Genomic DNA, 17,420 nt, shown 5'->3' on the forward strand with positions numbered 1-17,420 from the left:
CATTCTGAACCGACTCATTCGCGTCTTTTTTATGGAGTCGTCTGAAGGCCGCATCTCAGAGAACACACACAGCACTTGTGTACGTTCGGCCGGTGCTGCCTGGGCCTCCCGCAGAGCGGCCGAGCTCTGAAAATATTTGCAGAAGGAGCGAATTCCTCCGGCCGTCAACAGAGATCAGAACTGACAGCCACAAGTCCTCCAGTCAATAGTTTTGTCAGCTGCAGGCAGGCCCTGAGGGCTCACATCTGCCCATCCTGAGCACCTCTTGTCCGTGTCTTGGCCGCAAAGCGTGAATGTGAAATGGCTTAGCACGCCCGGCTTTTGAAACCTTTTGCAGAGAGAAGACAGACGTGTATTTAATTCCCTTACAGCCGGGAGGCTGAACATTCATGGACATGATGAATGTATGTCTTTGTTTAGGTTCCCCCAGAAACGGATCCTGAGACAAATATTGAAGTGGAGAAGTGGGGGTAGTTTACTTGGGACGTTGGGGGAGGGGGAGAGAGTACCAATATACCAGGAGAAGAAGGAGCAGAGAAGGGACTCGACAAAGAGTATGTTATCCAACCAGCTACCACGGTGGGAGCCTGGAACGTACCCCACGGGGGTTCTGGGGAGCAGAACAGAATACAGGAGAGGGGAAGGCAAGGAAGTGGGGTACTAGCACCAGCTCCATCAGGCCTCTGCCGTGTGCTAGCAGAGGGACCCTTCCGTCTTTGGAGAAAGCGCTCAGGCAGAGGTGCAGAACCGGCAGCAAAAGGAAGCCAGAAGAACTAACGTGATAAGGCCTGAGGGGTAAAGGTGGATGCCATCGGCACTTCCTACCACTTATCTGCCAAGTCCTTTTATTTTTTTACTTGAGATAAAATTGGTTTATAACATTACATAAGTTTCAGCTGTAGAATCAATATTATAATTCGACATCTGTACACAGTGATCACCACCAAAAGTCCAGTTACTATCCATCACCACACAGTTGACCCTTTCGCTCATATCGCCCACCCCCTAAACCCTCTCCCCTTCTGTTAACCAACAACCTGTTTTCTGTGTCTATGAGATCGGTTTTATTTGTTTGTTTGTTTGTTTGGGGGGGTTAGATTTTTACGTATAAGTGAAATCATATGGTATTTGTCTTTCTCCATCTGGCTTATTTCAATTAGCATCATGCCCTCACGGTCTATCCATGTTGTTGCAAATGGCAAGAATTCTTTCTTTTCTATGGCTGATTCATATTCTATTCTATATCGATTCACCCATATATAGACACTTAGGCTGCTTCCTTATCTTGGCTATTGTAAATAATGCTGCAGTGAACATGAGGGTGCACATATCCTTTCGAATTAGTGTTTTCATATTCTTTAGATAAATACCCCGAAGTAAAATAGCTAGAAGATATGGTAGTTCTATTCTTCTTTTTTTAAAATATATTTTTATTTATTTCAGAGAGGAAGGGAGAGGGAGAGATAGAAACATCAATGATGAAAGAGAATCATCAATGGGCTGCCTCCTGCACACCCCACACTGGGGATCGAGCCCACAACCCGGGCATGTGACCTGACTGGTAATCAAACCATGACCTCCTGGTTCCTAGGTTGATGCTCAACCACTGAGCCACACCAGCTGGGCATCTTCCTCTTCTTTGGTCTCCAGCATGTGCCTGGCACATGTCGTAGACCTTCAGTAAGTGTAGTCGAGCATGTGCTGGGTATAAAAAGCCACGTCAGAGAGGATAGAGGGGTGACTGAGAAGTTGTCCCTGCACAGAGGGTACTCACAATCTGATGTGGAGGTTGGCTGGGGTGCAGGCGGGAGGCAATGGAGAGAAAGACCACCTTCCACAAGGCAGGAAGGGATGTGAGGTGAAAGCAGCTTCGGCAAAGCATGGAGTGAGCACTTTCCAGGTGCCAGGCCCTGAGCTAAGTCCTTGATAGCTGTTTCCTCATATAATCTTCTCAATGTGACATAGGATTGTGATTTTACCCATTTTATAGAGGAAGGAACTGAGGCACAGGAGATTAAGTAACTGACGCAAGTCGCCGAGCTATGATTCAAACCATGCTCTCTTACTGTTGACATAAGAATGTCCAAGCCTAGCCCTAACTGGTTTGGCTCAGTGGATAGAGCGTCGGCCTGCGGACTCAGGGGTTCCAGGTTCGATTCTGGTCAAGGGCATGTACCTTGGTTGCGGGCACATCCCCAGTGGGGAGTGTGCAGGAGGCAGCTGATCGATGTTTCTCTTTCATAGATGTTTCTAGTTCTCTATCCCTCTCCCTTCTTCTCTGTGAAAAATCAATAAAATATATTTAAAAAAAAAAAAAAAAAAAGAATGTCCAAGCCTATAGAAAATGTATGAGTTTATTTGAGCCAAACTGAGGACATCCCCAAAAGTGAGATCTCAATGGACTGAGGAAATGCTATGGAAATGGCAGTGATGCAGTTCTTTTTATGCATTTGAACCAAAGAAGGAAAATAAGGAGGATCACATGAAATCCACTGATGGTAGATTAAGGAGGCTGGAGAAGACAAGGTGGGGAAATCTCTATGATTCGATAAAAATAAAAATGGAGAGATACACAGTACTTCTTTTACATTACCTTGGGCTGCCTCTGTAACCTTTAAGAAAGGATTTTTACAGCCGTCATCAAATGGAATAACATGAAATGGATGTAGCATTAAAAGTAATGATCGTTAACATGTACTGCAAATAGTGAAGGTGTATAAGGATGCAACAAGATCATGTGCCCCCGAGGGGGTCTGGAAAAGAGGATTCCTTTGGCATCGCAAAGGGCTGTTAACCTAGATGAGCAAGAACAATGGACAGGGCTCAGAACAAAGACAAACCTTTCATAAAGGGAGTTACATACCTGGGGTGTGACTACCACCGTGACCTGCTCACTTAGGAATTTATGATCAAATCATCCCGCAAGGCTACTTTCCGTCACTGAGCCTGTCAGATTCACTATATAGCCCCTCCCTGAACTGACACCCTCACTGCCAGGCTGGCCTACACAGATTGCGTGGAGTGGGGAACAATGATTCGTTTTCTTAATGAACAAACGTACCCTGTCTTGCTCAATGGTCAGTGCACCAAAGGGTCATGGGTTTGATTACGGGTCCTGCTTGCTGGGATGCATGGGGGAGGCAACCAATCTCTCTCTCCCTCTCTCTCTTTCTCTCTCTCTCTCTTCTCTCTCTCTCTCTCTCTCTCTCTCTCTCTCTCTCTCTCTCCATGTCCTCAGTTGAGGTTTAAAAGAATAAAAGAACAAGCAGTGACATCTTGTAGAATGTCCGAGGGGCTACATGCCTATGCCGGGCTCTGTGAGGATCTTTCCAGACCAAGGCCCTGTGCCTTCCCCGCGGGATTCTGGTGCTCTGTGATACTAGACTGGGAACCCGGTACCCCCAGGGCTCCATTGCCTTGTCTTTCTCCAGGACAATGAATATAACGAGGTTACTATGATCCTGGGAGGCCAAGACACTTAGAACAAAGCAGTCAGTTGTGCTGTGCAGCGGAGCGTGGCTGTTTTTCACCGTTACAAAACCCAGAGAGCTTCTGAACCCCGCACAGCGCCTGCTCAGGGCAAGGCAGGACACACACGTTTCAGCCCCTGCCCGTGCAGCCTGTGTACGTGCTGCTGAGCACACACCTGCCTGGTGCCTCTCCACTCTGCCTCCTCCAAGCTCCCCCCTCCCCTCACACTGCACAGTGGCATTTCTTCCGCCTCCAGGTCATTGCCAAGGACGTTTTGGGAAATGGCAGTGCTACTCCACAAAGTGGGCTGGGTTTGGAGATGGCTTTTCCCCCTCCATTTGGAGACTCTCACCTGCTTCATTCTGACTCACTCAAAAGCATGCTGCCTTTCTTCTCTCGCATCCATCCTTCACAGGCAGCGACATGAACATGTAATTAACATTTTTGTAATTTGAAGTTTTTCCCCATATTTCAAAATGTCCACATGCTCTCCTACCCCCAGAAATATAGACCGAGTGCAACCATGGGCAGCCCAGCTCCTGCGCGGTGGGGCCAAGGTTTCAAGCTGGTTTGAAGGCCTGGGGACCAACATATTTGAATCTCATTACACATCCTGGCAACTGCACAGAGCAACAAAACAGCCCTGCCTTCCTAGCCTCGGGGTCTACTATGTGGTAGACTACTGTGTGGTCTGCAAGGAGAAATCCGGAGGCACTGGGTTGAAATGGAAATAGAAATAGAGTTATTGCAATAACTAGAAAGCATAAATCTAAAAAGCCACTGGAGAAGGACATGTGATACTTCTAGGTGAGTTCAAGCGCTTAACTGTTCCCAGATGAAGGGCGAGGATGTGGAAAGCGGGTTTCAGAAAGTAGGAGGCATGATATAAAATGTCACTGACATCCATAGCGATCAAATTAATTCCTTTTCTCTTTCAATCTTAAGTGAACTGTATAAGGAAGTGTCCTTTGGTGCCGGTGGGTCATTAACACTTCTCTTATACTTGTTAATCTCGCCTCTCAACAAGAGAAAGCGGGCTCTGGGATTCAGCTGCTTGGCAGGCAGTATTTGCTAGAATAAAATCATATTGATTTGGGTGGGGTTTTGTTGTTGTTGTTGTTTGGGTGTTGTTTTTTTTTCACTTTTAAATATATTTTTTATTGCTGATAGTATTACAGATATCTCCCATCCCCCTCTCCCCTCTCCCTCCTCCCAGCCCCTACCCACCCCTCCAGGTGATTTGTTTTAAGATGATGAACTGTTTCAGTTACCGTCTATGTATGGCAAGGAAAGCAGTTCTGTCGGTTTCTGTGCTGATCTACACATTTGCTTCCATGGACCAGGCATCACATGGCAGTTTTACATGCAGATTCCTGGGCCCCTCAGGGTCTCCCGCATCGGGACTTGGATTTTACAAGAACGCCCAGATGGTGCCGATGCACATTAAAATTTGAGAACAGATTTACAATTTCCATGTTATACACGTTTATTTACAAAAAAAAGTGAAGCCCCAGCCAGGTAGCTCCGTTGGTTAGAGTGTCATCCCAATACTCCAAGGTTGTTGTGGGTTTGACCCCCGGTCAGGGCACATACAAGGATCAACCAATGAATGCATATGTAAGTGGAACAACAAATGATGTTTCTCTCTCTCTCTTTCTTTTTCTCTCTTCCCCCACCCCTTCCTCTTTCTCGCTCTTAAATCCATAAATAAAAATTAAAAGAAAAAGCAAACTGGAAAAAAAAAGTGAATTGGTTAAAATAAAAACAGTTTAATTAGCATTCAGATGTGTGAAACACTATGCTGGTTGTCCAGGAATGCTTGGGAAACAGTTGGGTACAGCATCTTGCTAGTGGCACTAAGACACAGGGATTCAACCCTCCAGACACCAGTACGTACCACTGAAGACAAGCCACTCGTTGTCTGGGCTGAGAGGAGGGACAGATCATATGGGTTCTGTGGCTATAGCCTTGGCCAGCAGCTCTAGCCCAGACCCGCCCATCAGGGCTTTGAAACATGCCCTCCATGGAGCTTGGCCTCCACTCATGCCCGGCTCTCACCCATGGTGTCCTGGCAACCTTTCACAACTGCTCTCAGGGGGTGGGATGGGGGCAATGTAAGCATAGGTATTTACATGCCAATCAAATTCACAATACCACTTCAAGGTGGCAAAGACTTTTGGTTGATGTTTTATTTGTCTAATTTTAGTAATTACATACATTTTAAGATAAAATGCTTTGCTTTCCCATTTACACCTGCTATAACTTCAATGTGGCTTGCTATTTCTTGCAAAACCCGACAACTGTTTTTATACTTATATCATCAGCAATAGTATCATAAAATCAGACTACAGAAAAATGTTTGATTATTAATATCTGATTATACAAAAAGTCACTCACAACAATGATGAATGAGGATAGCTCTGATGCGAATTTTGGTTGATATTTTCAATAACCTTAATGAGTTCATTTGTCAATGATGAAGCTTCTTTTTTTTTTTAATATAGGAAGGAAGAAGGAGAGAGAGATAGAAACATCAATGATGAGAGAGAACCATTGATCAGCTGCCTCCTGTACACCCCCCACTGGGGATCAAGCCCGAAACCCAGGCATGTGCCCAACTGGGAATCAAACCACAACCTCCTGGTTCATAGGTAGATGCTCAACCACTGATCCACACCAGCTGGGCAATAATGTAACTTCTTTATGAATCAGATAATAGTTTTCAAATATTGGAAAAATATTCTTGCTAATTTTTGTGCCATTCCCAATGCAACAACTACCGACAGGACCCACTTTTAAGTTTAATCTGCACTGTTAATATTTTATGCATCCCTTTTTAAAATCTAGACAGTCCATAAAATAGTAATTCAATCTCTGATTTGTGGAGTTTGCCAATTTCCACGGTGTCAATACTCTCACCCTTATTTCAAACTAATAACATGATGTGAATGAGTTGGGAAGAGTTGGGCAGAAACACACCATCGACTCCCACCACACAGGTACCATCAATGTAAATAAACCTCAGTAGCACAGATAATGATAAAATGTAAATAATTAGCAAGTGATGTGTTTTGAGTATTTATTAGCATTTTAAAAATATATTTTTATTGATTTTGAGAGAGAGAGAGAGGAAGAGAGAGGGATCGAGAGATAGAAACATCTATGAGAGAGGGTCATCCATTGGCTGCCTCCTGCACAACCTCCACCAGGGATCGAGCCAACAACCGGGCATGTGCCTTGACTAGGAATAGAACTGGTGACCTCTTGGTTCCTGGGTTGCCACTCAACCACTGAGCCACACCAGCCAGGCACCATTTTTTTCATATAACTTATTGTGAGTTGATATGATTTAATTTTTAATAATGGCTGTGTTTAATAACTGGCTTACAAAATTCCTGAAAATTTAACTGGCAGCTCTTGTACACTGTTAGGAACCGGCTCCAGCTCACACTGCCCCGGCCTCTCTGTGTAGCCGTGTTATCTGATTCCATTTGTCTGTCAGGACACCCCCTCTCCTGCCTCCCACCCTCCCACACAGCCCATCTGACCAGGCCCAACCCCAAAGAGAGAAGGAAGAACAGAGCTACTGATCCCAGGAAGACAATGAGGATATTTTAGAGTGACCCACCTTCACTTTGGGGAAGACAACCCCAATTTCAGGGTCTTAAGTTGATGAATTGGTGGCAGCGGCTGGGGTCTGCGGCTGCGCTTGAGTCCCGGCTCTGGCCCTCTTAGGCCATATGATCTGGGAAAAAAAACTCAATCTCTCTGTGCCTCAGTTTCCTCATATAAAATGGTAACAGTAATGACACTTGCTTCATAGGGTTGTAAAGATTAAAGGAGATCACGGACTAAAAGTTGTTCACAGAGTTTTGGCACTGAGTAAGAGCTTCACACACGTTAGTTATCATTAGTAGTAGTCAAGTCATAGTGGCTTGTACAAACTCATGTATTAGCTAATACTACTTTTCACATATAGAAAACATATGCAGCCCAGCCAGTGTAACTCAGTGAATTGAGCATCGTCCCAAGAACCAGTTCAATTCCCAGGTCAGGACACATGCCTGGTTTTGGGCTTGATCTCCAGTAGGGGGCGTACAGGAAGCAGCCGATCTATGTTTCTCTCTAATAAATGTTTCTCTCTCTCCCTTCCTCTCTATTTAAAAAAATCAATAAAAACATATGTAAAGGAAACATATACAGCCAATATTTGCATGCTTTTAAGGTTCTAAAGGCTTCTACATGCATAACCTGTTAGAAGCCTCAAGTGATTCAGGAGACAGTCATCATGTGATTATCCTTCTCCACTCGTCACTGGATTCTATGGGCAGGGACTGGGACTCAGAGAGGCTGAGTCATGGCCCAGGGACACACAGCCAAGGGCCAACCAGTCGGAGCTGGGCCCACGGCTTCAGTTCTCCTTTAGCAGATCCCAGGCCTTTAATGGGCATTTTTGTTGAGTTCCTTACAGCCCTTAAACAGCAAGAACTGGAAGAACTACTACTGAGATATGAGCCTTTTGACTTGGGTTTCTTAGCCAGTCAACTAGATTGGACTATTTTTGCACAATTCTATAAATAAGTATTCATATGTAGTAAACATGGTCAATCAAAAGAGCCAGTAACCTAGGAGACAAAACAGATTTTTCTCCTACATCACGGGCTTGGTGATATGCCATCAGACTTGGCTTGAAGTTAGAGATGTGGGTGATCTCTCATTTTTTCCCCTTTTCCCCGGCAAAGAGCAGAGTAACAATGACCTGCTCCCTGAACGTATGGGAGGAATCACAATATGTCCATCTCGCTCAGGGAGAAGGTTCAAAACCCAGGCCGTCCCCTTGATAGTCACAAGTGTGACCAGACATGTTTTTTTCAAGGAAACGTATCAGATCAAGTTGGCTAACGATTAATCTGCCTTATGGTGCTGGGAGGGGTTACAAACTCCCTGGAGGGCAATTTGGCAACATTTATCAAAATTGCAAAGCCTGCCAGTTTGACTCAGCAATTCCACAAGAGGAATTTACCCCCAGAGATATTCCCGTGTAATCAAGATGAGGGATATAGGTTATTCTTTGCACCATTGATTGTAACAGGCAAAGACTGGAAGCCACCTAAGTGTCCATCGATGGGCGACTTCTGAGTAAGGCAATACAGTGGGGCCTTGACTTACGAGTTTAATTCGTTCTGAGACCTAGCTCGTTAAGGAGCTTGTTAACTCAAATTACTCTATCAACTCAATGCAAAAAATCAGCCGAGAGACAGCTGGTATCTCAAAAACTCGTTAGTCGGGACACTCGTAAGTCCAGGCCCCACTGTTCTATGTGGCCGTTAAAAAGAATCCAATCTAACTGGGGGGCGGAGGGGAGCTAGAAGGGGTCAGTGAGGGGAAAACGGGGGCATATGTAATGTTTTCGACAATAAAGATTTTTTTAAAAGAATGTAACTGATGGATATATGCTGATATGCTAGAATAATTTCTAAGATATAATAAGGACCAAACAAGGGGGAATGTCATACATATTTGAAGTATTTCTGGAAGGAGGAATAAAACACTGGAAACAGCCAAAACCGGTTTGGCTCAGTGGATAGAGTGTCGGCCTGTGGACTGAGGGGTCCCAGGTTCGATTCCGGCCGGGGGGCATGTACCTGGGCTGCCGGCACATCCCCGGTGGGAGATGTGCAGGAGGCAGCTGATCGATGTTTCTCTCTCATCGATGTTTCTAGCTCTCTATCTCTCTCCCTTCCTCTCTGTAAAAAATCAATAAAATTTATTTTAAAAAAACAAAACAAAACAAAAACTGCAAACAGGAGAGCTGGGTAATTAGCGCACAGCGAGAAAAGGACTCTATATACTTCCTACCGTATATTCTTTGGAAAATCTTTTAAATTGCATTCTATTTGCTTGCGTCACGTGTTCAAACTGAATAAATGTCTGTATACGAGCTGGTGTGGGCGCCTATAGAAAAAGAGGAATTTTTAAATCCAGTAGCCGGTTCCTCGGAGCCTGAAGCAGCGGGGAGGGCGTTAGAAAGGGGGAGAGGGGAGGACGGCCAGGGGCTCACTGCTCCGGCTCACCAAGACTCCCTGTCCGCAGCAGCAGGAGGCGGAGGCCCGCGGGGCGCAGAGCCTGGAGGAGGAGGAGGAGGAGGAGCGGCTGGCTGCTGCCCGCAGGGCGGAGCTGCACAGCACCTCGCGCCAAGTGCAGAGCCTGCAGGCGGAGATGGAGTCCTTGCGGGCCCTGGTGAGTGGGCCAGGAGCCACCTGGCATTTCTTGGGACAATTTTAACTCTCAGCGGTTGAACTGTCGCCACACGGGTCACGGTGTGCCCGGGCCTTTCATCTCCCTGCGTAGGAGTCTGAGGCCTGGAAGGACGATCCGATACCGGATCACAAGGATAGTGGATCCGGCGAGTGCCCGGCCGGGATACGCCTCACCGGCCTCTGCTGTGGCCACTCATGCCCACAGATGCCCATTCCCAGCTGCCCCTCTTCTGCAGAGAATGGCCCTCAGCCAATCAGAAGACACCTGCGGGGGGGCGGGGGGGTGGAAGGTGGGAAGGGGGCGGGGGTGTCAGGCCAGCCCACCTTCCCAGCCAATGACCGACTCACAGGGGGTTTAAAAGCCCAGCTCACTTGCTTCAAAGTGGAACCAGGCCTCTGGGGTAATTCACTGTCCGGGGCTCCGTGGGGTCAGGCTGCAGCCAGACTCCGGCTGAGACCACCTCCTGGCTTAGCACCTCCCCTGCCCAGCCCTGCCCTGCTTCCCTTGCGCCCCCTTTCCCCGGGAACAGCTCCTTAATTATCCCCACGCACCAGGATCCCTGTCTCAGGCTCTGCTTCTGGGGCACCGATCCTAAGACACCTGGTAAGCTCCTCAGACTCACTGTGGCTTGTGGGCAGATCTCTCACATCATTAATTATTATTATTAATTTAAACGATTAATAATCCAGCAGTCCACCTCTGCTCTCTGGGGCACCCTAAAGTTCTATTAGGTTGTCAAGCACAGCTCCTCCTGGATGCCCTCCAGGGGCCATGTGTACCAGGTCAACCAGCGAGCACGAAGGCATTGGTTCATGCGATGCTGGCGTAGGTGAGGTGGTCTAGTCCACTGAGGCCCAAGAAGCCCTCGCCCCATCAGCCTCAAGTCCTCGGGCTGATCAGATACCACTGTTGATGCCCCTTTCTCCCACCACGCCCCATAAACCTGCATCTCAATTTTGCCACCCAGATCGGCTCCATCTTCACACCTGCCATGAAGTTAGCTCAGGCATTTATCCTAGTAGTTTCCCTCAGGAACAGTTTTATCTCTGCCTGTTGCCAAGAGCATCCCATCACTCCAGTTCCTTCAGTTCACTTGGGTCCATTGTCCTCTGGCCAACAAGGTCACACAGTGCCCAGCCAGCTCAGGAAGGTGCTCAGTCTTCCTGCCAAACATGATACGCATCTCATTGCTCCACTTCTTTTTTTATTGATTGACTGACTTAGAGAGAGAGAGAGAGAGAGAGAGAGAGGAAGGCAGAGAGAGAGAGAGATTTGTTGTTCCACTTATTAATGTAGTCATTGGTGCTTCTTGTATGTGCCCTGACCAGGGATCCAACCTGCAACCTTGGCTCTAACCCACTGAGCTACCCGGCCGGTGCCATCATTACTCCTCTTCTGTCCCTCTCATTCTCTGATGGGATCTGGGTCAGAGCAAGGGGGTGTGAGTAAAGGGTCTGAGGTGAGAGAAATCAGGAAACTACAGTTTAAAGCAATGCTACTTTCACATTCAAACAAACAAAAAAAAGCATCTAAAAGCAATGGCATTATTTGCTCAGAGGTAGGTGAATGTTATGCTAATCAGTTTTATTCGCCTGCCATAACCCTTGATAAACACCCTAATATTAGGGGTGCTGCCTCTCACCTCTGTTGCTTTTGGCACAGTGAAGGGACTGCCATTCCTTCCCCAGATGTCCTTGTGGCTGCCAAAAGTGTCACTCTTCTGGCGACAGAAAGTTCCAGGCAAAAGGTTGAGGACATATCCTCAAGCCAACATCATAAAAAAAAAAAAAAGCCCAGATGAATTACTCCTCAGTGGCATGTGGCCCATCACTCAGCACACATTCCACACACGTATACTGGGTGCCTGCGATGTGCAAGGCCTTCCCTTAGCCCCTGGGGAGGCAAATCTGAATCGGATAGTGCCTGTCCTCTAAAAGCTCACAACTTGATTGAAAACCTGTGCACAAATGACTGAACAAAGCAGAGGGGACCTGTGTTCCCCAGCAGCTGCTCCCTCCAGCCTCTGTTCTCAGCAAGCCCCCGGCACCCCGCCCCTCCGCCCCTCAGCAGGTGCTGTCACCTGTATTATTCTGCGGATAAAGTTAAGGCCCCCCAACCTGAGGTCTCTGGTTTCCATTTCCCACTTCAAAAGATCTCAGAAGCTTTATCCCCCGCCTCTTTCCTCCACAGACTGCCCCTGTCTCGTGCTGCACCATCTGGACATGCCTCCTCTATTCTGCATTTTCAGGGTCCGAACCCCTGGAATGGCCTGAGCTTGGCTTACAACAGAAAGCCCTCCTTTGCCAGATCTTCCTGTTAATGTCCAGATTTCGTCCTTTCCTTTCCCGCCTTGAGCCCTTAATGTGTTCTTCCCGTGGCTGGAAGGAGACTCCTCCCCTCAAGTCTGCCCGCCTCCACCTGCTCCTCTTGCCAAACCCTTGGCACAGGTGAGGTGAAAACACAGAAACGTGACACCCCCCGAGGAGCCGAGCTCCTCACTCCCACAGCTGGGTGACCCCCCGCCCGCCACGCACTCACGTTCAGAGTGGTCCGTGAGCTGAAATCAGCTCTTCCACCAAAGTCACATTAACTCCTTGAGGGCAGGACCCAGGCTTCATTACTTTTATGTCCCCAGATTGCTTGGTACAGTGCCCAAATTTCCTCAAAGTGACACTGACACTGATAGTAAGAACATGCTCATATGCACTCTCTCATCGCATCCTCAGAGAAACATTGAGAAGTGGGCAGGACCGTGACTGCCATCCCATTTTGCAAATGAGAAATCTGTGGCTCAGGGATTTTCCCATTAACATAGTAATCAGTGCAGGAGCCAAGCCCTTCTGGCTCTATCTCTGTCCTAGACCACAGCCAGCCTATGGGGTTGGGGTTTGGCGCTCAGGCTCTGCAATCAAATCCTGCTTCCTCTACTCACGAGCCGGGTGACGCTCTAAAATTCCACTTCCTCTCTTTCACTTGAGGACCTACCTTGGCCGTCCTATTTATCTGCTGTGTTACTGGCCCTCAGTCAGAGCAGCCTGTGCACACACAAGGCCCCCACAGCCAAGCTGATGAGATGTTCAGCGCCTTTTCCAACAAGATACCGTATATGAGCAGCCAGGCACCAATAATGGTGCTTGAGGCCTACAGAGCTCTGTGTTCAGTCAGATCAGGAATTCAAGACCAGAAATCACAGATCACTATTTTACTTTCTGGAGGGTCTATAATTCAAGGGCATCCCTTCCAATTTCCATAAGCTGGGGAGTAAGCGTGCTGCTGTGACCACAGCATGCTCGCTGGTGCAATCCATGTCCCCTCGCAGGCCAGGGCTGGGACACCCGCAGCAGTGGCCTTATCATAGTCACTCAGCTCAGGCGTCTCTGTGGGAACCAGGCCAGGATGTCAGGACTTAGGGGGGAGAGCTGGGGCTTGGGCAGTGGGTCCTGAGTCATCAAAGGACCCTAGGCCTCATGGTAGAGTCACCTGTGAACATGGAGCCAAACCTGTAAACAGATGACCCAGCCATGGCTCTGTAAAATATTTTTTCCAAATCACAGGTGTTACAGGTCCAATGTCAACAATCACTACTCACAAACCAAGCTGGGCCAGTCATGGGTGCCATGTTAGGGACCCTGGAGAGCTTGGGGGTGAGGTTAAAGCAGAGGGGATACCCGCCCAGAGTTGGACTTTAGACAGAGCACCGGAGCTTCCGTGTGGGGAATGCAGCCCAAGGAGGAACTAGAGGCAGAAGGATGAGCTAAGAGGCCACGGAGGTCCCCCTTGAGGAGAGGTGATGCGCATCCATCCTGGGCACTGGTGGCTGGAGAAGAGAGGGCACACATGTGAAAACTTTTCAGAATATATGAGGGACGGGATTCAGTAATGACTGAGTTTGGGAGAGAAGCAAGAAGACCAGGGGTGTGTCCTTCCCCAGTTTCTAGTTCTCAGTTCACCTGCTGAAGTGCAGGATAGGAAAGACCAACAGGTCCGTTTTGCACGCCTTGATTTGAGGTGCGCTGGACTGCACATATTTCCAGTAGGAAGTTCAGTAGTGGGTCAGGGCTTGGAAAGAGGAGAGAAGTCTGTGCTAAAAGAATCACTGCAGGAGCCATTGGCAGAGAGACTGGGAAAATCGTGAGTGTGGGAGAGACCAGCTAACAGGCCCGGGAAACAGCTCAGAGAGTAACAGGTTCAGGATGGGGCGGTGGGGAACCCACAGGGAAGGGGGAACCAGAGGAAGAGGAATTAGCCCAAATGGGCACCTAAAACACTAAAGACACAACTGCTGAGCACAGAACGGCCAGAGACGTCCATTGTCATTCTGATCATCTGGGGAAGGGTGCAGAGGAGACAGCATTTTAGCTGAATGATGGGTGGGGTTTCGGCAGTGGAGGGGATAGGGCTGAGAAAACGATCAAAAAAGGCCCAGAGGCAGCTCAGAGAGCAAGGTTTCTTTGAAGAAACACCTGCAGACTGCTTCTCTGTGTGTGTCAGTTTCTCTCTCATTTGTTTCCTCATTTTCTCACTCATCTCTTGTTCTTATATCTCATCTCTCTCCCTCTCCCTCTTTTTCCGTCTTCTCTTCCTCCCCTCCATCCCACACACCCACCCATGTCTCTCATACACACATATCCACCCCCACCCCCATCAGAAGGATCAGTGAATTAGACTAAACAAGAGTCTGGCCTCCTGAGGATTCATGATTTACGCACCAAGCCACGTAAACCTAGCAACCGACCAGCCCAATGCCAGCCCCTCCCAGTGCCCTGCACACCTCCCTCTCCAAGGGCCCTGCCCGTCGGCCTTGAGTTTGGACGTGCTCCCTCTTTTGCAGAAACGAGGCCTGGAGAACACTCTGCAGGACGCCAAGCACTGGCATGACCTGGAGCTGCAGAACCTGGGCGCCGTGGTCCACAGGCTGGAGGCGGAGCTCCGGGAGATGCGTGCGGAGGCGGAGCAGCAGCAGCAGACCCGCGAGCAGCTGCTGGCGCACAGGTGCCAGCTGCAGAGGGACGTGGCGTCCTACCTTGTCCTCCTGGACCGGGAGGAGAGCCGGTAGGTCTCTTCTTACTTCATTATAAAAGGAGCACAACTCATCGTTTAAAATATTTATTTTCAAACACTATAGAAGTAATTAAGATAGAAGAAATCATCCCTAAACTCCCCAAAACATACACACACACACCCACACTCCCATAGCCTCACTCTGTCCTTCCACAAATATATATTATAAATGTGCATGTATACATAAATGTGTTACACCTGTTTATAACCATATAAACAGATACACACATACACACATAAATGTTAAAACATACCTAGTGCAGCAGGTTCTCCAATAAGGTCATTTAGTTCAACATCATTTCATTATAACATTGATGAGATGCCATAGGAATTTAACGCTTGTTTATATTCTGTAGTCAAACTGGCTTCCTTATATAGGGTGTCCCAAAATTCACACAAGAAGTAATTTTGATAGAAAACACAGGTTTATAATTAAAATTTGTAAATTTTTTATTGATTCATAAAGTATACAGTATAGGGTTATGTATGGAATAGCACATCGGGTAAATGGCCTCCACAGCTTTGCTGGCACATACGCAAAGCCGTGGTCTTCATTGGTCTTCACTGTCCCTGCTCCTGGGCCATAATTGGTACTTGGTAATGCTTATCAAATTGAAGGGATTGAAATCAAAGGGCAACAGATATTAGAATCTGATTCAATAAACCAAGTAAAATTAGACTTTTATTTTGTTGTTGTTGTTAATGCTCACGCAAAATTCAAATCTTTCATGAATTTTGGGACACCCTTTATATCATTTCATCATAGTTCCCAGAACCTACTGACAATGTCACGTGAGGACTTACTGTGCATACATCGTATCTGTTAGGAATGCTTTCAGCTGCATGTAATAGAGCCTAATTAACGGGGCTATACACCAGTGCACCTGAAGTTTAATGTGCACCCAAAACCTGGGCAGGTCAGGCCTATACTGCCGGCCCACAGACCACCCTGGGAACAGCAAGGACATAAACCACGTTTATCTGAGAGTCCCAGAAATGAGGTGGTCTAGGCTTCTCAATGACTTCATTAGGTCCCAATGAAATACCATCTGACATACCATCCCCGGTATATTGGCTTTTTGTCTTCATCTTTGTCCCATATGGTGTCCAAATGCCTCCCACAGCTCCCGACATCAGGTCCTCACTCATGACAAGATGAAGAAGGAAGGAAGAGAGGGCAGCAAGAAAGGCCTTTTCCTGGGTAACCTTTTTATCAGTCAGTGAAGGAAAAATGTTTTGAGAAGTCCTCTAATGGACTTTGCCTGTTATCTCATTGACCAGATGTGCTCACATGACCATACCTACCTGCAAGTGGTTCTGGGAAAGCAACTTTTTCCAGCCTCTACACTGGAGAGAGGCAAGGGTAGAAATGACATATAGTATATGTCTAAGTATGTATATGAATGTATGCGTGTGTATATATGCACATATATACATCGATGAATATATGTAGTCTTTTTTAACGGGTGAGGATTACAGGAGCATATGCATGAGTTTGGGGACTAGTTCCTTGCCAGCTCTTTAAGGAAATCCAAGCCTTTATTTTGATCATAATTCTATATCTTCCTATCTCCCTCCAAGGCCCCATCCATGGCATACATTGAATAAGAAATAGAATACCAGTTCTAAGAGATAACTTAGCAATTATATAGTCCAACCCCCGTGATCCCAGCAAAACTACAAAGGCCCAGAACAGAAAAGCGGTTTTCTGTGATCACACGAGGAGGTAGAGCCAGAGCTGGGACTCTGTAACATCCCTTTCTTCAGAAACAAGAGCGCCACAGGGAAGCCACTTCCTCCTTTCAAGTGGAAAACGTGCCATCCAGCTCCTTCCCAACTGTCTTGTTATTGGATTCATTTCTGTGGACTATAAAAGCTGGATGTTTCTAACCAAGCTCATTTTTTCATATGCCTATGAACATCTGAATAAATGCACAAATTTGTTTTAAATATAAAAAAGTGGTGAATTAAGCTGAATATTCTTCAAAAATGTAAGAATACCATTTAGTGAGTGCCTGCTGTGTGCCAGCACAATTTTAGGTTCTCTGTTCTCTTCATTTCCCCTGAAACCCTGCTAGGACTACATCATTATCTCCATTTTACAGATAAGAAAGCCTCAGAGAGCTTCAGTCATTTGCTCAAGGTAACTCAGCTAATACCTATGGAGCAGGGATTTGAAACCCAAGTTGGCCCTGGCCAGGTAGCTCAGTTGGTTACAGCATCTTCCTGATTCAATTTCTGGTCAAGGCACATGCAAGAAGCAACCAATCAAAGCATAATATGCTAATGATATGCTAAGGCTGCTCAACTGCTCACTATGACATGTACTGACCACCAGGGGGCAGACGCTCCAACCAGTAGGTTAGCTTGTTGCTGGGGTCCAGCCAATCAGGACTGAGCAAGACAGGCTGGACACGCCCTGGAGCCCTCCTGTGGCCCCTCCCTGGCTGGCCAACCTCCCAAGTCCCTCCCTGGCCCCAATTATGCACCCGTGGGATCCTTCGGCCTGGCCTGCTCCCTCTTGCAATCTGGGACCCCTTGGGGGATGTCAGAGAGCCAGTTTTGGCCCGATGAAAGAACGACCAGTTGCTATGACGTGCACTGACCACCAGGGTGCAGATGCTCAA

The 17,420-nt window shown here is 47.3% G+C and overlaps 1 protein-coding gene across 1 annotated transcript in view; it reads left to right on the plus strand.

The window, feature by feature from the left end:
* The window catches only part of BFSP2 (beaded filament structural protein 2), a 46,042-nt gene that overhangs the window by 27,569 nt on the left and 1,053 nt on the right, over positions 1-17,420 (plus strand). The window contains exons 5-6 of the mRNA XM_070391161.1: positions 9,565-9,711; positions 14,564-14,784. Coding sequence (XP_070247262.1) covers positions 9,565-9,711; positions 14,564-14,784 — 368 coding nt within the window. The remainder of the gene's footprint in view (positions 1-9,564; positions 9,712-14,563; positions 14,785-17,420) is intronic.

The sequence above is a fragment of the Myotis yumanensis genome, unplaced genomic scaffold (genome assembly GCF_028538775.1).
Source record: "Myotis yumanensis isolate MYYU_CA2020_CCGP unplaced genomic scaffold, mMyoYum1.0.hap1 SCAF_14, whole genome shotgun sequence".
NCBI lineage: Eukaryota > Metazoa > Chordata > Mammalia > Chiroptera > Vespertilionidae > Myotis > Myotis yumanensis.